Raw genomic sequence first — 26003 nt, 5'->3', positions numbered from 1 at the left:
TTCAGTCTTCCACGTTACGCTATTTATTTAATAGTACATAAAAGGCTTCTCATTGCATTACTTCTACCGTATAAAACTAAATCTAATTAAACCGAATTCACTCATTGCTGGTTAAAATTTCTCCCTGTGAAGAAATCTTGTATTTTATCACAAATGATCAATAAAAGCTGTCGGACAAATAACTACGACAGCAACGGCATTATAGTGGGCTTCAATGAATAAGTACTAAAGTGGGAAAAAAAATGTACCAGAGCCTTGTTGTCATGAAAAACAGAGACAGATGGGGAGACAGACCTATATGATGCTACAAATAGATGAATATCTTGTAAGGATTTCAACAAATGTTAGAAGACCCAGTCAGAATCTGAAAAACTACAGGCTTGCTTGTGCTGCTGAACTGGAGTTCAGCTCAAATTCAAGCCACGATATCATCATTGTATGTATTTTCAAAGTTTCAAAAATACCAATAAAAACGCAGAGTTAGCGTTAAAGCCTTTATAGGATCTTTTCTAGATAACGGCAAAATGAATAATGTTGTTATCTAATAAAAACTCTGCGACGGTGCAAGAAAAACAACGTAGAAATTGTGCTTGAATAGCTGGTTTGGAAATGCGTTGCATCCTGTTTCCAACCTAAAAGCAAAAGGTGTGCGGAGAAGTTTCAAGTGCAATATTGTATTTTTACAGCGAGCCGCTCTTTAAAATGGTTGCTAAATCCAGATTGATGAATTCGGATTAATAAGTGATAGTGTGGTGATGCAGGGAACTGCGTACATCACGTATCCCTGAGAGCGACCCGAGCCCGTTCCAGCACCCCCGGAATCCGCAGATCATCGTCATAAAACCCACAGAACACTCCCAGCGCCGCTGCTTCCAAAGGACGCTCCTTAGAAAACCAAGTTACATCTTCATTTTTCTGTATCGTTCGGGTGTAACCGAATACAAGAAGTGGCAGAAACTGTGACCCGAGGGGTTAAATTCTGTCTTGGATACAAAAAATTCCGTTGTTGTCTGCGAATAGGGAGTCAAGAGCAACATTTCATCACAACGTGTACTTTCTATATTGTGACTGTGAAATTTAGTAATCGAGATGGCTACCATATTAAAAATGCATTCTGTCATTTTTCCACTTAGAGATCGCCTGTATAATGCTCCTATTTAAAGGTCAGCTAATTTTATTATGGAAAGCAACTAATAACCTTTATTAATTCCGAGGCTCGCAGTTTGCTGGCACGACAACCAAATAAATAACCCTCCGAATGAAGATCCGATGCAAACCAAGCTGTTGAATAGCATCTCTACCGTGTGGGCAAAACTCCATATTTGCACTAGAAAGAGGTCATTCGAGATTTAATACATGCCTTTTGCTCTGGAAATTACATAAGCATGTATAGACGGAGCTATTTAAAAGCCTGGTTTGCTGGTCCTCCCCCACACTCCAGGATGCTGAGACCATTGAATAAGGTGCTAAGTTCACTCATATCCAAGCAAAACTAATAATCTCAAATATTACATAGCTTTCTTAATTATTGTGGTCATTTCCCTAATTTGCAGGACAGGCACAATATCGGAAAACATAAAGGAGCATTTTGCCTACAAACTTTTCTGCTGTCTTTAAATAAAAGGACCAAAGAACACAAAAATATTGAAGCTAAAATAAGTATTTATACTGTATTTTCAGTATATCTTTTGCATAGGAAGTGTGATTAGTGTTGCACAGTATATAAAATGATGCAAGGATGTCCACGGGTTTATTAAGCATTTTTGTTTCACATAAGTACAACTATTCACGATCAGCCTTCCCTAGCACACTTTGTTCCTAAGAAACATCGCTACGCTCCAAACTAAAAATAGGCAGCTATTTTTAGCTATTTAATCACATGAGGAAAAAGACACAGTTTGTATCAGTCTTCTTTAATTTGCAAAATAATTCCATAATGCACGTAGATCATGAAAAACCCTGGCACGAAAGCTCGGGGCTCGCACACCGTGAGCGGCCGCGAGTGGAAGCAAAAGGGGGTTTAAAAGATTCCAGCAACAATGGTCTTGTGACTAAATGAGAAACAGAAGCAGAAGTCGTGAGCCAAACAGATACCTATCGGTTTCCTCGAGCTTAATCTGATTAAAACATGGCTCTCAAAAATGTTCAATAGAATGCCACGTCAGAGAGCCGGCAAATGATAAAAATACTTCATGACAGGAAATCATTATTAAACCAGCATTACGAGTGTATCTGTTATGGAAATTTCCCTGTAATTTTTCAAGGTTTCCCCTCACGCTTTTCTTCAGTTGCCCGTTACAGTTTGTTTGCTTTTTTTAATCCGTTTTGTTGTTTGGTTTTTGTTGTGTTTTGCCCCCTTTTTTAGGTTTTTGCAAGTTTGAGATGTAACAAGAAAATCATCGCTGCAATTCTCCAACTGTGCTCTGCTCCATGCCATCTCAAGTGTGTCACACATCAGCCTGGCATTCACTTGAACGAGAAATCACGTAATATTCCGAGGCAGAAAATAATCCAAAATGGGCAAGCGCCACTCGGGTAAAACACAAACTCATATGGAAAAAAAATATAATCTTAATTTTGAGGACTTCCATAATTAAAACATCTTAAAAATATTGAACTGGGGGGAAACGTTTCTATGAAAAGCTGTTGGGAGCGACAGGAGAGTTGTTAAAAGTCTAGTGATTGAAATTAGAAGAACGAAATTGTGGGTAATATATACTATACTATATACTATATATACTATTGCAGATCAACCTTCATCTTCTGAAAAATTCACACAAACAATATTCAGCACTGTAGAAAAAAAAATGAAATAATTACTATTCTTCCTACTATAACCGTCCCTCCCACAACCACCCCCTGGGTTATTATAGCTCCAGAGCACTCCATAAAATACAAACTAGACTTGCAGCATCTTGTGCGTTTAGTCCCATCAACCAGAAGAAACCTTTCTAAAAAGATCCCAGCCAAACAAAAAATAAACACCAAGAAAGTATTTTTCCTACATCAAATCTTACAAGGATAACTCCAATTAATAAACCCCTATTTTCACATTATGGAAGAGACTTCAACAAACCATCCCCAAACCCCGTTGGTTTCTTTTTCAAATGTCACTGGTGGAGGCAAAGAAACCATCAGTCAAATTAACCATCTTTTCATTGAAAAGTAGGCATTCCATTTCTAAAGATGATCCAGGTTGCCCTGAAGAAGAGCCCTATTTCATTACCCATGGATGCATTGGCTTTCCAGCAGAAGGACACCCAACAACCCTCCTGAACTCATCATCCCAACAGCCTCTTCACCCTTTGCCTCCTGTAAATACTCAAAACACCTGCAGGTTTTTAAACTTTAAGTCAAACTCGGAATTATTTGCCACCTGCACATCATTAAGACAAACACATGAGGTGTGGAAACAACAAGAGACACTTCTAGACAGAACCAGGGCTGGTCTTTAACCAAACTCCACCTAAAACCCAAGGGTGACAACGCATCACAAGAATGATGACAATTTTTAAAGATAGAAGAGTCACCATATGTTTTCCAAGTGTTTTCTAAGACCTTCTTGACTTTTGTCCTGGTTGTTGGCACATTTGTCCTGCAAGAGCTAAGCTGTGCCTGACTCAGCACAAAAGGGAACGTGCATCCTATTTACGGGGATGCTTAAGCCTTATTCCATAGTCTTCCAAGAGCGCTCACATCTTTTCCTCTTAATAATTTCTTAAAGTAGGAGGGATATTATCTAATACAGGGAGTAATCAGCTCATGGTCTTACTACAGTCATCCTGCTTGACAAAGCAGGGGGGGCAAAAAAACACCCGACTGTGAAGCATTAAGAAGTCAAGGTTCAAAACACCCACATTTATTGAGATCAATGCAGATTTATTTAGATCTCAACGCAACAAGACCGAGTGCTGGCTCTTGATATAGAAATGCCTGTCTGCTGGTGAATTCAAAGCCTATGTTTCTGCAACGGGCCTCTACCAGGACGCGTGCAATGTCACAGCCTGAAATATCCGGAAGGAAAGCCGGTGAAAGTTAAAAAGAACATGGTAAAACAGAAATTTAAGGGGTGTGGAAAGCCAAGACAAACTAACCTGGAGTCTGCAGCAAGGACATGGCATGAAAAATCCAGAAGGTGTGGGGATAGAGCTGGGGCAGAAAGAAGAGAAGTCACTTCTCACCCCAAGTATGTTGGCAATCAAAAAGAAATGATGATTTTTTTCATACGGATTTCTCAATAAAGACCAAATACTACCAAAGCAACATACCTGTATCATCTGAAATGCTATCCCACCGTCAGAATTCAATAGCTTCCCAATTTGAAATATCAATACATAAGTGTAGACTTCTAGACATACTATAATACATCCATAATCTATTAATGTATTAATAGCAGCAACAGTATTAATAATAGCACAATCCATAAGACAGAGGCAAGCATGTCCTGCCAGGCAAGAACTGAACGGGCAGAGTTCACATGCGCACCAACAGCCACCTGGATCAACGCAAGTTTGTTCACAATCCCCCTTTTCTCATTTCATACCCCTCTCAGATCCCTTTCTCTATATTATCCTTGGAAATGAGACATGCGAGAGAAAAAAATAGGCATTCCTGTGGCTCTTGGGAGCAAAAACATGTATGTATAGAGTTATAGGAAGGGCCAAGAACACCTCTGATTGTTGATGGCTAAATGAGTCATCCACTTCAGAAGAATGACCAGTAATTAAACAAGAATCTGCAAAGCTATTAAGTGCAAGTATCAATTTCAACCTATGACACTGAAGGGAAAGAAGCTTCCTATGTACTAAAACCATCGATACATCATAAAGCAGAGTCGCTTGCAAAATAACCTCTCACCTAAGGAAATTCTTCTCCTTAGGAAGCGAAACAAAAACCATCTAAAATATTTATTGCCATAAATTTCATCCCTGTTCCATAAATTGCTTGAGAGACACGGCATCACGCTAACTACCCAGACTCGTCTGGTTGGTGGTAGTCCCAGATTTCAGGTTGAAGACTAAATGGCAGGAGCATGGGAGTGAATCCTCAAGTCATCACAGATGCTCAACTCAAATCTGAGTCACCGAAGCCAGAGCTGACACACCAGCAAATACAGAAGGTCTCGCGGTGCTGGAGGCTGACAGCACAAAAACAAGTCTTTGCAATACTTTTGACTTCAGCCTTCTAAGACTGGAGGTAGGAAGGGTTTCCTTTAAGTGGACCAGAACTAATTAGTCCATCCTCCAGCCCCTGTACTCACAGTTCTGCTTTCATGCAGTACAAACTACGTATTTCTTGAATATATTTCCCAATGCGTTAACAAAATAATTAACAAGACCCACGCCCTGATGGGGCATTATTGCCCATTTTCTACCAGTTAGTACAGCGAGCTGCAACTCCCTTTGCTACGTGGTTTCCAGCGCAGGGCAACAAAGATGCTGAAGGGAGTGGAGCATCTCCCGTGTGAGGAAAGGCTGAGGGAGCTGGGGCTCTGGAGCTGGAGAAGAGGAGACTGGGGGGTGACCTCATTCATGTTTACAGATATATAAAGGGTGAGTGTCAGGAGGATGGAGCCAGGCTCTTCTGGGTGACAACCAATGATAGGACAAGGGGTAATGGGTGCAAACTGGAACACAAAAGGTTCCACTTAAATTTGAGAAGAAACTTGTTCCCGGTGAGGGTGGCAGAGCCTGGCGCAGGCGGCCCAGGGAGGTTGTGGAGTCTCCTTCTCTGCAGACATTCAAACCCGCCTGGACACCTTCCTGTGGAACCTCAGCTGGGTGTTCCTGCTCCATGGGGGGATTGCACTGGATGAGCTTTCCTGGTCCCTTCCAACGTCAGCATTCTGTGAGTCTTCTTCCACATTTCTAGACCTGAGCTATATGATTTTAAGCCTGAGTGCTTTACTAAAGGCCCTTTCATAGAACAGTTCGGGTTGAAGGGACCTTCAAAACCCATCCAGTGCTACCCCTGCCATGAGCAGGGACATCTTCACCAGCTCAGGTTGCTCAGAGCCCCGTCCAGCCTGGCCTGGGATGTCTCCAGGGATGGTTCAGCTACCACCTCTCTGCTCAACCTGGGCCAGGTTCTCACCACCCTCAGGGCCAAGAATTTCTCCCTCATGTCCAGCCTGAATTTCCCCTCTTTGAGTTTAAAACCATCACCCCTTGTCGTATGCAACAGGCCCTGCTAAAAAGTCTGTCCCCACCTTTCTTATAGGCTACTTTTAAGTACGGAAAGGCTGCAAAAAGGTCACTTTATACAGATTATTTCTAAATCTTCTATGTCTAGAAGTATTTGTCCATTTTCCTTTTCCAGCCCCTTACATCAGTAAGTGCCGAGTCCTTGGCAGCCCGACATTCACAAATCAGGCTTCAAAGACTCAACCCTGAATCGTCTTGACTGGGGTTGTGACAAGAAGGGGCAGGGACCTCCAGACGCATCGCTCTGTGCTTCTGCAGGAAGGAGCAGATGGCCGCCTTCCAGATGGCCGCCAACCTCGTCTCACCGATTTCAACATCTGTATCTTGAATTACATCTCAGAGGATGGTCCTGAGACAGACTGCAGGTCACTGCCCGCAGCTCCCGGCTACGCGGCTTCTCCGCAAGCCAAAGCAGTTTGCAAAATGCGGAATGACAAGCCTGAAAAAAGGTTAAGACTAATTAAAGTTTGAAGTATGGCATAGCTGAAAAAAAAACAACCAACCAACCAAACTTCAGAAGTAGACATTAAGGAGAAATCTTATATATACGTAATTTTAAATGTATCACTAATCAGACTTTTTATCCTCAGCCACAAACATCCCTTGCTTTCCACATGGCACCTTGTAAAAAAGGCAAAGTCTCAGCGTTGGGTCATTTGTACCTACCAGGAATTAAGATGCAAAACATAAAAACCCACCCAATCCCCGTAGTTTTGCCTTCAGGTCCTTCCCCAAACTGAAAATGGGCCTTATTTTTCACCTTTGAGACCAAAAGTCTGTAGCAATGCTCAAATTCACAGATGGGTTGGATCCAGCTTTAAACACCATAAAACTTCCCAAGCCCCAGCAGAACAGTGGTCAATGAATTTTAGCTTGAAGTAGCCAAAAAGTGATTTGTGAACTTTGTGTACCATCTAAGCCTAATTTTAACGCAAGCACAAACTAGATCGCTTTTTCATACCAACTTAATCCAACTCTTCCAAAAGGAAGGTAACAAAACAGTAAGGAGCTGGTACAGCTTAATGATTTCATCAATTTTATAGCGTATACTCTGCTACGGTTTATTTAATGAATTCAAAAATTAAAGTATTACTGCTATCTTACTGTCGGTACATAATTTCCTCAAGAAGACCATTTCCAGACATTTAAAAGGAAAGTGCATTTTACAATAGGAAAAAATGAGTATACCACATTTCAAAATCCATTAAAATATAAAATTCTGGTTACAGGCGCAATCTGCCTAATTAGTTTTTCCTAATTAGCAGGATGCTCTAACCTCTTTAATAAGACTTCTGTGGACAGAATGTTCCATATTGGTTATCCATCTGAGGAAAAAACTGAACAAATACTTCTGAAGTACAGCTAATAGAACAAGCGTGGTTGGGCTCCACGGTCAGAAGGCTGCTCTGGCGTGTAATAGCGCCCATCTGCAAAAGCATGGAATATTCTACCTTAAATACACCGCTCCTCGCACTACAAATCCCTCTGCATTTTAAAGAGAAAATTAGAGATATTACATTAAAGAGTTAATGAAGTTACAGTTTTAAATTCCGCAGCATGTATTGGGAAGGAAAAAAAAAAGTATACATATATTTACGGACCAAAATACACTGTGAAAAAGCGAGCTAGAGATAACAGGAAGACAAATACAATACCACAACGATCCTCTAGCAGCCCAGCGTATGGATGCCTACTTGTTTTTCACCACTACGAAGCATTTGGTTTGTGCACATGGGTTTTGTACCTTCCTCTTCATGATTTAGAAGCTTAGTATGTACCCAGCAATTATATAGGTGGCAATATTATCTCCAAGCCTTACCTGATGAAAAAGAGTCTCATTATTACTATAGATTGACCGTGTAATTCAAAGACTGGCGGCTAAGAGAAATGCAGAGCCCCAGCAACACCTGTGGCGAGAGGATAAAGATGATAAAGAACAGGCCCCTGTTTAGTTAGAGGAGTTTGCAGAGCAGCTGCTGAGCTTCATCTCAACAGCTGGAATATCCTTTATACCGCTTCAAAATGCAGGAAGCACACAAGTATCTCCAACTCCCTCCTTGCCACCAACTCATTGACCCCGCTCACTCAGACGTACCCCGTCTCCATCCACGCTCTGAACACACTGGTCTCATCACACACCAATGGACCTCTTCAAGGCACAGGAAAACTATTATACCCTTCACTTATTTCCAATCTAAGAAAACTTAAGAGCCACCTGCAAAATATAATCTAAGAACAGTCTCTTGAAAAATGCCTATTAATGACGGGAAGTACAGAGACACCATAAATATTGTCCTCAGACATGTCTGAAGCCCAGAGACCCCATGAGACCACCATGTCAATGACCTCCAAACAACTCTTAACATTGGAAAATGGTATTTTAAAAGTATAGATGCCTACTTTTTAATACTGAACGTATACTCCACTCATAACATACCACGGCACGTCAAAAACTAGATTTTTCCTGTATTGATATCCAAAAATATATACAAGTATTTTCCAGTCTATTTACACCACATTGAGTATTAATTCAGTGTAAGACTACTCTCCAGCTTCTCTGCTTCGTGTTAAAAGAAAAAAATGGCAGAAAACACAGGTTTTATTATTTCTAAATCATGATGCAATTTTGAATATTTACACTAGACTCTGCTTTTTTCCATTCTTATACTACTCCTTCTGCCTAGAGAGCTTCGGTCTTCTTAGGCAAGACCTGAGATCTGGGTTTAATGCACTTCAGACCCGAACGCTTCAGCAGCCATGGAAAACACTGAAATCTGATTCCAAATCAGTTTGGCGCCACAAGATGTTTTGCAAGGTCATCATTAAACCTCACTTGAGCAAGCACGACTTGTGTTGAGTAGATGGTGACACAAGTGTGTAGAGCAGACAGCTATGAGGGCTCTGTAACCAAGTCCTCTTCCATATAGGCCTCTCGACTGATATCTCCACACCACGAAGATAAGACTTGCAGATGCAATAAATCAGAACTGACTGTAATCTAGGGTGAGGATAGCGTGAAGAAGTAATTTAAGGGCTAAAGTCAAAAAAGAAATAAAGAACTAACAGGGAAAAGGTCTGTCTACTATCAAAGACCAAAAAGCTTCACAAACTTGTCCAATATGGCAAAATCGGGTGGTTTTGGAGAATCTAATTAAAACCTTCCCCCATGTATTAACCTCCAAGGTGAGCGTCAGCCTGTGTCAGGATGAAGTGGACACCCTGCAGTGAACCAGGCCTAAAGCACACGTTCCCTTTTTTGTCAATGGCTACGAGGCAGACAGAAGCTACGTCTGGCACTGTGAGCGGTACGATGTAGCACGCTGCCTTCAGAAATAACATCTCATTTTGGCTCATCTACAATTTATTACAGTATAGCTACAGCAAGAGAAATTCTCCTTCGGAGTTAATTTAGGAATCATTTCACTCTGAAAAAAAAAAAATAAAGTAAAATATTAACTACTTCATTACAATTTCCCTCCAAAATTCCTCTCCTCGCTTAAGTTTCGTATCCTTACCACTATTTCTCCAAATTCATTTGGTATATAGAATTTTTAGCTGTTATGTTTTTAATAAAATTGATTATCAGGGAATTTCTCCATATGCACAGTTTGATGTAATTCTGTTCCTCGGGGCTTAAACACAGAGATGTCTCCGCACGGTAACTGTTCCGTGCTTAGTGAGTTACAACTATTCTGTCACGAGGAGGAAATGCATTTTGCTCACAAAAGCCAAAGGCACAGTCAAACCTGCAGCTATATCTGCAGAACAGGAGGGGAAAAATGCCTGCAAACTAACTGCTACTAGATAATGGGCCCATTTATCACTCTTAAATTCCATCTTTAATTAAAAATGGGATATTCTCTTACATAAATAAAATATTGCAGATGTTCTCCAATTACTCTTCAATTATTTTTTTTTAATTCTTTCTTATATAATATACATAGTATTATATGCAGTCAAAATCTTCACGTTATTACGGAATACTTAATTCCACGCGGATTTCTCCATATTCCAATTCGACAAATATCTTCATTGTATGCAGAACGTCGTCGTAAAAATATACCATCACTCTTAAAGAAAACACAAGTTCAAAACCTCATAGTAGGAACACCAATTAACTGCAACAAAAAATAAAGCTGAAATACATTTCCTATTATTTTACTCACAATAATTTACAACGTTTAAAAAACTTTTTGATAAATCGTTAAACCATTTAAGTAGTGACGTCAGGGAAAACTGGTGAGAGAGGTCCACTCTAGATACACCTTTCCCCATAATAACTATTAGAAACAACATCGGAAAACAGGTGTAAATTCTTCTGCAAAAGAAAATCACAGATTTGCTTTTGCTGTTGTGCCCGCTGCTGTTTCCTTCACTCGTTCTTCACGTTGCTATTAGAAATAGAAGCTCCAGTGTACAACAAGTGAAATGGAAATTGATGGAGCTAAAACAAAAAAATATGAACAAATAGGTAAGGTTATGAACACGTACAATAGTTTTTAAAAAGTGTTTTGAAATTAAAAGCATTCTTTAAAACGGACCATCAGAATGTATGTGCAGGAGGGAGGGAGGAAAAGACGAGGACAACAGAGACAAGAAATGAAAACATCATCCAAGTGAACCAGCAGATTGCAGAAATCTTCATTACAGAAAGACTGAAACAACAAAATCAGCTTGTCAAAGATATTCAAACTAATGGACAAAATTCACAGAGATGGTCAATATTTTTTTAATTTTTCAAGCGAGGATAAATTAAGCTTCTTAATGATTCACACACATCAATAACAGGTCTCGTTCCTGAGATACTCGGGCTGAGTAGCGTAAGAGGAGGAAGAATAAATAATCAAACTGTGGTTGGGGGGAGTCAGAAGTCCATTTAAATTAAACGCTTTCCATCACACCATAACTTGGCATATAGATTGTAAGCCAGCTACAGCCTACCTGTATGTGTGTATGTTTAGGGAAGAAATTACACCATAAAACACCAAATCAAGTACTTTATGGGTCCATTTAGATTAGCATTTCAGTTTGATATATAGGAGCATCTACAAAGCAACTCTCACAACCATCCTTACCCAGTGTGCCCCAGCTCACACCACACTGGTCTCCAAGACCACTGACTGGATCCTTTCCGATGAAACTGCACCAGGAGATGCTCTTGGAGAGCACTTAATGCAATCCAACCTTGCCTTGAGGACATTCAGGCCTCAAGAACGAGTCTCATAGAAAACTAACGCGTTGTGTGGACATTGGACACGGAGCATCGCTTCATTCTACCACCTCTCCACAACCTTATGAAGCCGTGTTACTTCTTAAGAGGCATCACATGCACGCTAAAATTCTGTATACAGTCGTAATCCCAGGGGAATCAAGGAGCTAAAACCAGAAAACACCCTTGAGCACATTTTCTACAGTGATTATAGAATTTAAAATAATATGGAATTTAAAATCCAGGGCTATAGGTAACTAAATGTAACTAGAGCTAACCAGGTAACAGTTCTCGGTTTGTTGTTCACTGGGAACTAAACAGTTTGCATAACTTAAATTTCTGTTCATTATACATCAATTCACAAAATGCAGCCAAGCTGTGAGTCCTCATTAAGAAAGCCAGTTATTTATAACACCGGAATATAAAGCTATAAATCCAAACCATGTGCAAAACAAGTATGGGACAAAATTTGTGTTATTTACTTCTTAGATTAAAAAAAAAAAAATAAAGAGATTGGAAATAAAGTCAAGATTTCTTCTTTTTATCGGATGCAAACCAAAAGTTTCATTTCTTTCCTTTTGGAAAATGAAATTAGTGTTATGGAGTAGAAAGAGACTGAATTGTAGAAAGCATCGTATTCTTTATAATACTGTATATATTTATTTGGAAATAGAAATGTAATCCATAACTAATCTAAAATAAAATAAATACCCAGCGACCATTTAAAAGGACAGATAAAATACTCATTAAAGTCCTAAGTGTAGAAATACTGAGTCATAACGCACAATTTCATTACATTTTACTGCCAGTAATGTAAATATCGATTCTCCAGGTGATTCATAAAATTCATTTTAGAAAGAAAAAGGATTTCACCCAGTATTTGAGAGCATAAAGGAAAACACATGCTAGGGTTGGAAAAAACAGGCTGTTCTTCCCTTGTCTCATCAGAGCGTTCTTCTGGAGTTCCAGCAAATCTTTTACACATCAAATGGACAACTGCCATTTCACATTAGCACTTTCTATAGATCCCCCGACGGTCCCAAGCAGCATCCTCCCAGGTCCTGCACCTCTCCTCGCATCCTTCCCATCTTATTCCTGCCAAATTTGAGATCATATATATATATATATACTTCCACTGACTTCAAAGAGATATAAATTCATCTAAAACCCTCTTTCAACTACCCAAATTGTGAAATTGCCTAATAACGGGACTGTATTTTAAAAAACCATGTTGGACAAATTAAGCAAGTAAAGTTTTTGGAGGGAAGCGGGCATGTGGGGGTTTCCACACAGAAACGTAAAGAAAACCTGTCACTTTGAAAATGAATAGCTACCATCTGCCAGCATTTTATCTGAGGCAAAGTTGATTAATGCAACGTGAATGTTTAAGATCACATCGCTGTCTGCCTGAATAAATTTCAGGTAGTTTACTTAGGAAATCATTTGTCCTGTTTCTGAAAAGAAGGGGGTTTGTTGTTCTTATTGGATTCCTCCCCCCAAGTTTTTATGCGGCCAGACCTAAGATTATAAACGGTTGCTCTTCAATCTGTGCAAGGACTTGGAGCACCAGGACGTTGGTTCTGGCCCCTGTGTGAGGTGGCAACAAGGTCATTAATCTGCTGGCCAAAGGAGATCCCACCTCCCTCGCCAGATTCAGGAAAACCTGCAGGCAGCCGCTCTCCGTCAGACTGGAAAGTAAACCTGAGCAGCCTATTTGTGAGCAGAAAAATCACAGCAGTGCTGTGATCCTCGATAGGAAATGATTTTGCACTTAGATTTTACCTCATTTTTTTACTGGATTCATTTTTTTTACCAGATTACTTCATTTTTTTACTGGATTATTTTTGCCAGCTTGGTTAAATTTTTACCAGATTTTTTTTAACGGATCACTTAATTTTTTTACCTTTTTTCACTCCATCTTTCCAATTAAAATCAACTCTAGAATTCCAACGTTTTTCTTTTGTTAACTTTATCAAAGCATTGCTTTACATTAGTGTTCTGATAAAAATCATTCTCTAATACATTCGGTTAAACGCTCTTCCTTAGGAGTTTACTTTGCACGAGAAGAAGTTTTCAGAACAGATTTTGGGCGATATTAACCCCGAATCACACAAAACCCCGGTTTTTACACGTATGTTCCCACGTTACGTACTTCCCAGCATCAGATGGTCTCCAAGTTCTCCCTCAGAAAGAATTTCACACCCGTTAATTCAGGCTGGGACACCCTCTATTATCCGGGGCTACAGAAGTGGAGGGCATCATCTGTGATAAGTGATGGAGCTTCATGCCGTTCCATATGGATGTATATTCCCTTCGCTTACACTTTAAGCTGGCTGGACACCAGCCAGCTCTGGTCAGAAGTCACCAAGTTGTTTTAGCTCAGTACACGGTGCCTGTGTCTCGTATCTCGGTGGGGTTTATTAGTTTAGGCTCAACACGGCGCTAGGACGGCCATCTGGTCCCCGGTGCAAAGCTCGATCCCAACCAGCGGGTGCAAAGCGTGGGTAGGACGAATGGGTACGCGTGAACTAACCTCGGCGAACTCAACTTATTTGTTTAAAAAAAAATAAAATAAAAATGCAAGTTTAGCTTAAGTAGTATCTCCTGCACCCTCCTGTGCCCCTTTAAATGGAGGATTTCTGTTATTCCTGCATTTGGACAGCTCTATAGCAAGGCAAGGAAGCCACTATTTATATCCATCAGTGAAGCTTCAGAATTAAGTTACACCCACATGATATTTTTAATCAAAGATGAGACCCAAACCCTGTTTTCCCAGGTTACCGGCTATTATTATTTCTTCACCCCCCCTATATCGACTAATCAAGATACGCAAGACGACTCAGTCTATTCTTTAGGAGCACGTTCCACTGCATCTGAGCTAAAACACAGATAGACACCGTTCTTAACCCCACCCTGAGGAACAAAGAGATGGTGTGAAACTGAGAAGAGCTCTGGGCACAAAATTATTCAGCAATTCCAACAAGCTGAGCCACGTCCCACCTGAAAACGCCATGAAGTTGAGCAACACCAAAATACACACTCTTAATAGTCAACACTATAAATAAGATTCATGTCTTATTCACCTATATACAGAACAAAACACCATAAAATATGCCAAAAAAAGAAATGTGGAATCAGATAAACTACTTTTTTTAATTTGCAGCTACATGGTCATCTTTTATTTAAGTAATGCACTACTCACACATACAATTCATTTCTTACCTGAGTATTAATTGGGCCAAATGCTGGGAAGGCCTCTAATACAGGGAGAAATAATTCCAGTTCCTACGTAGATTATACAAAGCCACACTTTCAGTATTTGACATAAAGATGTAAAAAGACAAATGTCCCCAGCACTAATGGGCACCTATGGACCCGGTTTTACCAAAAAGGCTGAAATTTGCCCTGTCTTGCCTCAGTTCACAGCTTCAAACGTCTTCCCCGAGACACATGACTTGCAGGTATTCTATTTTTAAAGAAAATGTCTAGCAAACAGCAAGTATTCTCACCTATGAACGCTCACACATGCAAGTTGTGCTCTGTTTTACGTGGGACTGCTTATACTTATACACTGAATTACTCACTGGAATTAAAATTCACAGGATCACCACTTCTAAGAGGACATTTAGGTGACATTAGTCCATCAGTTCAGAAAGAATTCACTCTACAATAACACATTTTCTCCTTATAGAACAAAACGAAGGCATCAGATCAGAAACATTCTCAGATCTAGTAGTCTTCACAGGTTATTTAAAATAAAAAATCCACACATCTACATTCTATACTCGTGGAATATATTATGCATTACTGAACACCATGCCCCCCAGGTTGTTTTGTTGGTTTTTTTTTCCAGAGTTCTATTAATTGAAAACAATGATTTGGTTTCTCTTTTGTAAAATGTAAAAAGCATAGAGTTTGTCTTTAAAATATAGTTGTCAAATATCAAGGGTTATATATATGCTAGCATTTACCCCGGGGGTATTTCAGGGCTCGAGTCTGTTACAAATAAAATCTTTATTCATATGAACAGCTACCTGGGGGGCAGTACTGAATGTTACACGATATTTATATATATATATTTTAAAAATAATCTAGCAGCGCTATTAAAACAAACAGCAAGCTACGCTACATTTAGTCTCTCCGTTTTGAAGTCCTACACTACGAACTTTTTTGGGTTTGAATTACTTTCTGCAGAGGATAGTCCCTAAAACATAAAACACTTTTGTCTAGTGTGTTGTATCAACTGTAAATGTAAAATCTAAATTATTGAATAGTCACTGTGGGCTACGGAAAACAACTTTAGACAAGATCAGACATTTATTGCAGTTTCAGGTGCCTGAGGCACATGGGAGACAAGGTCGACCAGGCCGCAGCTCTGCAGGCCCCAGCAACCTCGGGTCTCATCTCTGCCAGACCTTCCTAATTTACAGAAAGAAGATGATAATATTCCCTCAAATGGTAATAAAACTCTGTAACTGTTGAAAAAACTTGTCTAGAGAAAGCAGCCGGTAATCCCGCCCTTTTTCAGTATCTTTCAAGTACTGCAATTCAGAAATCGCCACCACAAGGATGAGGCTCCTCGTCCGAATGTGACGTCCGTACAGACGCCTTCTTGCCAATTAAGGGAAAAATCACGTGCGTCTCCACATAGCAATTAAGAAAGCTCTTCAAACTGTTCAGTTCTGTGGCTGTTGTACATCAATATAGCAGACCATTGCAAGTTGACTAGCCAAGTATGCCACCTTGAAAAACTCTCCTTATGGATATTGGAGTCTGATCTTGCCCACTCATCAGGGCTCCTGTGCTCCTTCAAGGAGATAAATTAAGACATAAAGCCACGAAAACAGAAAAGCAACACCTTCTCTAAACAAAGAAAGCAGCCTTTGAATTTGGGAGTAAATATAAATCTCTGCAGTGTTGCGGATAAAATATTAACTCTGATACCTTCCAGAATGGCTACATATGTTCCCCTTGAAGAGCAAGGACATCTCCTCTCGGTGACAATCCCAGGTAGATCTCCTCGTTCCTGCATGGGAACACTATGTCATCGCACACCAAGATATCGGCAGCACGATTCACAAAAGTATCGTTGGATGTGCTGTTTGTTACCAATTCAGCTTTAATTCTTACTCAAGGGAGTACACGGCTGTTCTGCAATAAAAGTATTTGCGACTGTATCACAGAAACTCTCCGGTCAGTGCAGAGTATCTGAATTCAGCGTCTATGATTCTGCACCGTATACTCTGCTTCTAAAGCACTTTTTAAAATGTTCCTTAACTCACTGAATATCAGTTGATAACTAACAAACCTGCTTCCTTCTTATAAGCAGCTTATATATAAAAAAGCATGTATCTTTTAAAACACGTATCTACTACTGCTGCATAGATGTATACCAGACTTATTAGCACTAGTATTATTTCTGATGCAAACCAGCATCTTGAAACAAAGCACAGTTTGAATATAAAAATTTAGTAATGCAGCTCCGTTACCAAAAGCGTTTGCACTCAAAGTATTTGTGAATTTTCTGTGTTATAAAATGCTCAAACAGAAACAAGGTATTTAAGAAACGTCACAGTTATGAAAATCACCTGTAAAAGAAAACTTCTATAAAACTATTCTATAAACGATGTCAATATTCTAAATAATGCAAATCTAGTATTTCTCATGACCTCACGAGAAGGTTAAAGTATTTAAAGGTGTCATACGAAACACACACTCCCATCAGTTTGCAATGAGAATTTCGTCTTAACAAGCTACTACTTGGGAAGCTGATATTTAGCGGTTACTAGCAAGCTAGAAATAAAAGAATCAATGTTAATTTTAATCAACGTTTCCTCTAATAGGAGAGAGTAGTCAGCCTCGTTAGGTTGTAGTTTGACGCACTTGTACTTTCAATTTAATAAAATACTTTAACCATTCAATTACAAAACAAACATTAAACATGTGCAAGTAAAGTAGAAGGTACCTCTAATGAGTTTTCCTTTGAGTCACATCAGCCTTTGTTCCTAAAACTGTATCTTGCCCATGAGGATGAGGCACACACCCTTTCTTAAACATCCCATCTTTGTGAACTTTGACTATTTCATTCTGTCTGATCAAACCCGGACGGCAACAGCAACGGAAAGAGCTTTCCTCTCTAAGATGCTCTATTGGTTAGATCAGATTTATTTGCTGTCAGTAAAGATTATATTTGCACATAAGTCTATGACAGATTGCAAGTTTATTCACTTCAAGTGAATTTTTCAAGCTTCTGGGTTGAGGGTGGGTTTTTTTTTGTTGTTGTTTCGGGTTTTTTTTGGGGGGTGGTTGTTTTTGGTGGGTTTTTTTTATAGTCATTCCCTCTCCCTTCCCCCAAGATGTGGGTTACTTGACAAATTGAAGTTAAGTTATCTTAGGTCAATGTAACTGTAAGTTAAACTAATGAAGTGTATGTCTATGAGTGATGTCTGATCAGTTTAATACAGTTAGTGCTGGACAGCTTGGGCTGCTGACCTTGAAGGAACACAGATAACATTGCGATGCGTTGGAGGATGTGGTTGCGATACAAGACAAATTTACATAACAGTTTGTCATACACACTCCTCCAAAACAAAATTGTTGCAAAAAGGAAAGCAATAGGAAGCCGACGCTAAATGCCTCGCACAAGACAAACCGGGGAAAATTAATTATAACATTTGGCTTGGGATGGTAGCTTATTTTAAATGCAAGCCAGAAGCAAGCACGGAAAAGGTGTACGTTTATATAGTATGCATTCCAAAACGGATTAGACATTGTGTTGAGTAACACTGTTCAAATGCAGCCTTCTATAGCACAAAATCTACCCTTGAAAAATCATATTCCTTCCCCAGCCAACTATGTCTGCTTGCTCCTGGTAACAAATACCAGACTCGGTGCTGAACTATAGCTACTCAGCACATTATTTGGGTGTTCTCAGAGTCCTGCCGAAGTTCATTCTGTTGCTGAAAAGCAGCTGCCTGTGCTAAAACACCCTGACGCACAAATGGTTTCTCTTCACGAAGGTACAAAGTCAACTGAGCGATTATTTACCACCCAGAGCGCGATGCTCTGCCACGCGATATCTCACTGCTCAATACAATCACCTCACCGCATCTCAACCCGTCAGGTAGGCCAAGCACAATTGTCGGGTTTAAAGACAGCTCGGTTCTGCAGTAACCGATTCTCACTACATGATAGCTATCTGTTGACCTAAATAGTCGGCTTTTATCAGGCCAGGTTCTAGCTGATAGAAATTTGCCACTTACATAAATGCATAAGTGACATCCACAGTTGCCGTCACACTACAGACCCGGACCACAATTAAGATAAAACTGCTCCCTTAATCCTCCAGGTCAGCCCGAGTGCGACACTGATAAGTCAGACCTGCTAATAGACACCTTGGAGGACAAGCGAAGAAGTTTGCAGTGCTCACGTCTATCCCATCTCTCAACTTAACCTGTGAAGCGCAGTTTAAAACTTTCAGTCTTACCGAACTGACCTGATAATTTTAAACATACACACAGGTATCCATATACTTGCATTCTTAGAGACTACAAGGACTAGCAATGCAAGACAAACAGTCAAACTCCGAAGCACGGTAGTAATTTCCCATATTTTATACTCAATGAAGTCAACGCAAGAAGAAAAACTTGTACTGTCCACAGCAAGCCTCCATTTGCTTGCGCACAGACGCTTGAATGCACGTAACCGAAGAGCCAGCTCACGAGACCTGTTGAAGGTCTCCCTGTAATTCGAGTTTTGAGATTATTCAGTTCCTGGGTTACCTGTAATTAGCACTTGTCGGCACTGTTTGCATGAAATGAAGCGCAGCAGTCCGTGCTTTCCAATGCCACTTCTTGGCAGGGAGGGTGCAGAGGACACAGTCGTCTTGCAGCTCTTCCTGGAGCAGGTCCATCAGCTGTTTGTGGGAACCGCCATAAAAGGCTTCAATGAGAAGAACGCTCATTTTTCAAGTGCTTCAGATCCGTCTGGATTCTGAAAACGACAGCAGAAGAATATTTGACTTTAGAAATACACCTTCTTTCGTTTGAGGACAGGATATTGGAGAAGAAACACTGTGAGGCCTTACAGTGTCTTCATTTTTCTTATTAAATTAATCTTTCACATTATATTAACGAGTTTACCTCAGAAAAGGCTACTTGATGGCAGAATTATCACACCTATTGGTTTCAACCATGACAAAGATACCATTTTTAATTTTTCAATTAATCAAAACATGCATGACTTAAGAAATACTGTATTTTGAATTAACTGTTCTCTTTTCAAACAGGTATTTAAAAGCAGCTTTACTTTACACACTCTTCAATACAGCATTCTTCCATAGGTTAGGAAGTAGTTTATTCATTTTTTCACAGGTTTTGCTGGTGGTAGATAAAGCCAAAGAACAATCCAAGCACACCTTCAGCCCCAAGGGTTGCTAATCACGTTCATTTGGGTGAGTTAAAGGCAGAAAGCAGCCTGGGGAGACGCAGGCTGAGCATCCCTCAGGACTCTCCTGCATCCCTGGGAGCTGAGATCCCCATCCAAGTGACACCTTCTTTTTTGAATACTCCAAAATAGCTGGAAAAGACAAGTCTCGCAGGCTTAAGGAAGCTCTAAGCTGAGAAACCCCAGTGCTGCTCGCAAACAGGATGCAAAACGCGCTGCCCAAAGCGACGGGAAAGACGAAAACCCTGTGACTATTGCTCATCTCCTTCGTGAGTCAGAGACTCGGGGCACTGAAAAAGCTGCTTTTCAGATGCTTTGAGCAAAACCATCAGAGACAGAAGTTGAAAACAAAAACCCTGAAAGGTATTCACCATCCAAGACTGTTTCTCTGATAGTTTCCTTCTCCACAGACCCTTCAAAAGGGAGGACTCTGCATTAAACTTCTTTGCTCGAGCGTCACGTTTGATGCCGTGTATCACAGGACGGTGCATGCATTTCCTGACCTGTAATTTCTGGTGGTTTCAGACTGTAATCCTTATCTTCTCAAAGCCTCTGCTGACAAAAAGCGAGAATTCAACAGAGAGCTACATACTCTCCAGAAAATCTCAATCATCATCTCAACCTGGCAATTTAGTTGAATTCAAGACCAGGTTAAAAAATGTATGGATTTGTGATCAGAGGGCAGAAAAGCAGCAAACAAACCCACCTTACAAGTGCACTGTAGCTATCAAAAGATCAACTTGCCAGCAATAAAAGCCCAAACGCTGACTAAATCTAATTGCAAGACAAAATATAAGAAGCCTTTAGATCACTTTGAGTCATTGGCCCATCATGGAGCAAACAGAAACAGCAATGTCGATCTCCGGAGTCATTACAGATTAATCAGCAAAAGTATTCCATGCTCTGACTTTCCTTGCCCTAATCCAGCCTGGATTCATATTATAATTTGTTTTATTATTCACTCCCCCATACTGTTTCAAATACATTATTTTTGTGGACAAATATGCTCCTTTCAGAAGAAAAAGGATTGCCTTGTAGAAGCAGTGATTTCACTCCATTTTGGAGCTTGCTGCTTTTCAGGTAGCAAAGCAGATTCAGTTCTCTTTTCCACTGACCCAATTTCAAAATAAAGAAAAAACATAATCACACTTTTGAGATCACTGACGTTTTCTGAATTCACAATGATGGAACCGAAATCAGAGTCTCAACTCCAAAGCCCTTTTGGAGCCTGCAGGGTAATAACTGCTATAAAAACACAAGCTGTGTTTGAGAATATGCACTATTCACCTAAAGAACAATTTGTAATTAATCATGCTACGCTTGTCAACAAACGTCATCGAAAATTTAACTCAAAAGACTAGAAGGAAGCGTTTTGCAAATTCACCCCCCCCTCCCCAAAAAAAAGGGATACGTGGAAAGCTGATAAATGTCACTGAGTCAGTCGCTCAGGGAGAACGAGTTGCAGCTAATTTACAAATCATTAGTGGTATCAGTAATAAAGTAATTCGCTCATGAAATATCTGATCAAATCGCACTTCATCAGGCTGGTTCTGAAACCGGTTTATCGCCGGGTTTAGCTGAATCAACAACGTGCTCTTGGGTGTTATTTTGCAACAGTTTTCACCATACACCCCTCACGGGGACAGAGGATGACTGTACGTGCTGACGGTAAGAGACTCTCTCAGTTCTCGGGTTTCCTTCTTGCTTAAAGACCCTGACATTTAGGTTATTCTGCCTTTATCCCACCTTTAGATCCATTGATAAAAGCGCGTTATGCAAATACCACACAAACATCGCCGTGCAATAAGTTCCCTTTGGCTATTTACACTGGGAAACGGGGTTGGAATTGTGGATGCGTCGTGAAGCGGGGGTTAAATGGTTCTTGTTGCCTAATTCTTTGCAATATCACATGTAGACCCCACGGCAACTGCACATGAAAAGCGGCAATGACGCATCGATCAGAGACAACCTGAAGCTTAAAGGTTTCCTTATTAAACTCTTGTTCCCCAAAAATTTTGGTACTGCTCACTAAAATCCTCAATAGCACTTGTAGGATTCTAGCGTCGTATTATCCTCCTACCTCACCGGAAATATACATCCAATTACATTTATAAAATATGTTAAATAAGGAGCAATTGTGGCATGTTTTGTTCGGGTTTTTTTTTAAACAAGAGGCTACTTAAACATGAAGCTACTAAAGAATAACAGGAGCACAATATATGTCTCATTGACTTCAGTGATTGACTAAGCTGGAACAATGAAAAAGCCAATAAATCGTGTGTTTTAAAGAGATACATTGATAACGCAAAGGAAATTATATTATGTATAACTAATAATTTTAAAAGGCACAGAGGAGGTAGGACGCTGTTATTTACCTCATATTTCACCCACATGACTTGTAGTTTTGTTCACGTACAAAAATAACATCTATTATTTTTGCTTTATTTCCCTTGACCTGGGCGAGTTAAGGTAAATATGGACCGCAGACTCCTCAGAGGTCTTGAAAAGACACAGCTGATAAATGGCCTGAGAACATTCAGCGTATCTGATGGAATGCAATCCTCAATTAAATATAAATCACTCCAGGTATTCTTTTCCCCGTTTCAAAGAAAACAACAAATATTAGAAAAACAGAACGGCTTCCCCTTTCTCATTACTGTGCTTCCTCTCTGGAGCCAACAATCCTGGGTGTTCCTCTCAAAAAATTGCTTTGAAAATGCATTACTCTGCCTGTATCGTTAGCAGCACATTCTTCAGGATATAGATTAATAAGAAACTATCTGAAAAGAAGAAAACCCTCTCAGGTGGTAACAGTATCAAAAACGACATGACTAATAGAGTATTATATTAAAGTACTGAGGAATGTAGGTAGGTGATTAGGTGCTGTTTCTCAAAGCCACGTTCACTGAGGGCTTTTGTCATCTGCTTCAGCCCCAGCACACGGTGACACTGCAGAAAACACAGTCCCTAAATGCACCACCGCTGTTTGACCCATCATTTCCATTCAAAAGCAATCCTGAGCGCTACACAGAGTAATAAATAAAAACCTCCTTTAAGGGCACAGAAGAATTAACTGTTCAACAAGCCACAGAAATCCTTGCTTCCTTTTGAACTCCAGGTGAACAGCAGTTAAAGTATTTCTGTTAACCAATCTAGGCAGAGAAAACTCATCATTTTCCATGAGTTATTAAAGAACATACATTCACTCTTTCAAACAGAAGCCTGGTTTCACAAACATCAGCACAGCTCACATCAGAAAGCCATAATTAGCTCTGTTCATTGACGTATTCAGACAACATAAATTACAGATCATGTTTAAATATCTGTCCAACAAAATAGCTGAGCAACAATCCAAAACCAAAGGAATAATTGTTAATATATTCCATAGGTAGAGAGCTGCCATTAGCTACAGGAAATAAGGTATATGGTTTCAGTAATGATCGTTTTAACGGTCGCAGTCCCACGCGTATGAGACATTTATTCCACCACCGTATCCAGAGCACACGTGGTTCGGTATCTTACAACTCAACCAGCTACAAAACCCAGCAGGTACGAACTGTGGATGTAAATGTATCTATGGATGATTTCAGATCAACACACCGGAACACCTGATACACACAAAAACTTTTCACATTCCGGTTAAACGGGATTTTTCCATGGGATTATTACAGAATCACTACATTTCTCCCAGCCCCAGGACACGCACCCTTTTGGAGTGGGGATGCCACGTGTAGACACACAGACCCAGATTGAAAGAGCCCGCGTTCCCCTCCCACTCGCGCCAGTGACTCATCGAAACCTTCACACAAACACCTTTTTAAAGTTCGACCAAAATTCAACTCCTATTTAGATCACCCAAAAGTACCGGCTGCGAGGTTTGTCATTACTAAACTCCATAAACGCGCAAGGCGAGAGTGCCGCTTAATTCATTTTTGATACAAATCAACTGGAAAAAGCAAGAAATTCTCTACCTCTTTTGAGAATGCGGTAAACCAAAAATCGCTCACCTTTATTTGGATGTCTGTATCGGCACCGATATTAATTTACTGGTGATGCCCCTAAACCACAGTCTGGCCCATCCACACAACCCGAGAGTTGCAAACACCTACAGAACAGCAAAACCCAGCGTTACCTGCAGGCAGCAAAGGCACCCAGCAGTCACCACCGAAACCAGGAGGGATTGTGCTGGGTTTGTTTCGCTAAACACTAAAATATAACATTTCTCTGTGCTTACAATCAACATGTGTGTTTGCAAAGCCTGTCTTTGTTACATTGGTAAGTAATTCCCAGCCAGAAATAAAACCAGATTGAATGGGAGAAAACGACAGAATTCCCAATGGTCTCAGGTAAGGATTCCCCCATCTGAGAATTCTGCCTCAAAATCCCTCTCAGTGTAAAGCTTATTTATGACATTATTTGAAGCGTTTGCCTAAAGGACTGCTAAGTTACTCTTCGATGGACTATTTTAAGCCGTACTGTTAAAACACATACAGGTGTCCATCCCACAGAGGTGAGGAACACCACAGCACGGGAGGTGATGCATTTTGAATTGCAAACACTACAACTTTTAAAGAAATGCTTTGATTTTAACTGAAATACAAACTGTGAGGATCAACAGGTGCCGTTCTGGTAGCTCTGCTTTCTACCCTGAAACGCAACAGCAGCAAAGTTACAATTTCAAGATTAATCCAGAGCCACCCTAATGGCTCCTTTTGGAGTTTACAAGTTTAGAAAATAACATGGTGTAAAATCCACACACTATCCTGTGCATGTTAAGTAAACAACATTGTTATAAATCCATATGAAAAAGTTGTTGATGCATACGCTGAGTATGTATTTTAAAACTCTGTATTTAAATTGTTTTATGATTTTATCTATGCAAAGTCAGTAATGGCTTTTATTTCCTGCTGTAAATTAAAGGTGTTGTAGGGGTTTTTTTCGTGACAGTCCAAAACTGTTATAAGTACTCTGCATTTATACTTCTAGACATCCTCAAATCAACATCTTTGAAGATCTTAATCTATACTGAATAAAGTCAATTATTGCAATTTATTTTTTTCCAGTGGAGAAAAACATCTGTGCATCACATTTATGGTTAACTCAAACCCAGATACAGCCACGCTGCCCTGGTGGGAAGCACACATCCCCCTTTGGAGCACAGTACTCCAAAGAGCTATTTTCAGGGACATTTCACTGCCCCATCTCCTGATTCCCAGTACATTGTCAACAGCAACTACAACACACAACTAATTTGGATGTCTCTAATTCATCTACTAAGTGGTCTACTTAGTCCAGAACAGGGTATCGGTGAAACTAAACAGTCTGTAAACTATTTTTGTGGCTTCAGATTCACAAAGTCATTATTTTTGATATTTAATTAGAAGGACATTTGCCCGATTTCTAAGCCGAAAGAGAATGGGAAAAGATGAAAGAGCAGCGGAGAACCAGGGGCCATGATCAGTCAGGAAAACCTGTACAGCCACAACCACCCATCGCCTGCAAACTGGGTTACGATTCCACAGTTTCTTCCACCATTTCTTCCCTTTAATAGTCCAAATAGACTTACAGATGCTGCTGCATGCTGCAGAGAAGTAGATATTTAACAATCCCTTATCTTCAGTACTTAGAAGGGGCCTACAAGAAAGATGGGGACAGACTTTTTAGCAGGGCCTGTTATGGCAGGACAAGGGGGGATGGTTTTAAACTAAAGGAGGGAGATTCAGGCTGGACATTAGGAAGGAAATTTTTACACTGAGGGTGGTGAGAGCCTGGCCCAGGTTGGCCAGAGAGGTGGTGGCTGAACCATCCCTGGAGACATCCCAGGCCAGGCTGGACGGGGCTCTGAGCAACCTGAGCTGGTGAAGATGTCCCTGCTCATGGCAGGGGGGGCACTGGGGGAGCTGGGAAGGGCCCTTCCAACCCAAACTATTCTATGATTCACAAAAAGTTTTAAGGTTATTTTGGGTAGCTCTTCAGCCACTAACAGTTTTTTTCAAAAAGCCCAGTACAGATCTACTGTAAGAGCATAACCTGAAAATGCAAGGTTAGCACTTGCAGCCGATAGAAAACTAGTTATTCTGATTTAACAGTTAATTATAAGCTCCCATTTGCCATGTAATTCAAAAGCCTGGAATAATGATAACTTA

The 26003-nt window shown here is 40.2% G+C and overlaps 1 protein-coding gene across 33 annotated transcripts in view; it reads right to left on the bottom strand.

Annotated features, from left to right (window-relative positions):
• Positions 1 to 26003, bottom strand: part of GTDC1 (glycosyltransferase like domain containing 1) — a 200961-nt gene that overhangs the window by 121231 nt on the left and 53727 nt on the right. For all 33 annotated transcript variants that reach the window (XR_011739926.1, XR_011739927.1, XM_071810699.1 and 30 more), the window contains one exon: positions 19194 to 19404. Coding sequence is in view for 31 of the 33 variants with exons in the window: in XM_071810699.1 (XP_071666800.1) it covers positions 19194 to 19375 (182 nt within the window). In the remaining 2 variants the exon portion in view is untranslated. The remainder of the gene's footprint in view (positions 1 to 19193; positions 19405 to 26003) is intronic.

The sequence above is a fragment of the Patagioenas fasciata genome, chromosome 7 (assembly GCF_037038585.1).
Source record: "Patagioenas fasciata isolate bPatFas1 chromosome 7, bPatFas1.hap1, whole genome shotgun sequence".
NCBI classification, from domain to species: Eukaryota; Metazoa; Chordata; class Aves; order Columbiformes; family Columbidae; genus Patagioenas; species Patagioenas fasciata.
The sequence above is the reverse complement of the archived record's forward strand: the minus strand, read 5'-3'. Positions and strand labels throughout refer to the sequence as shown.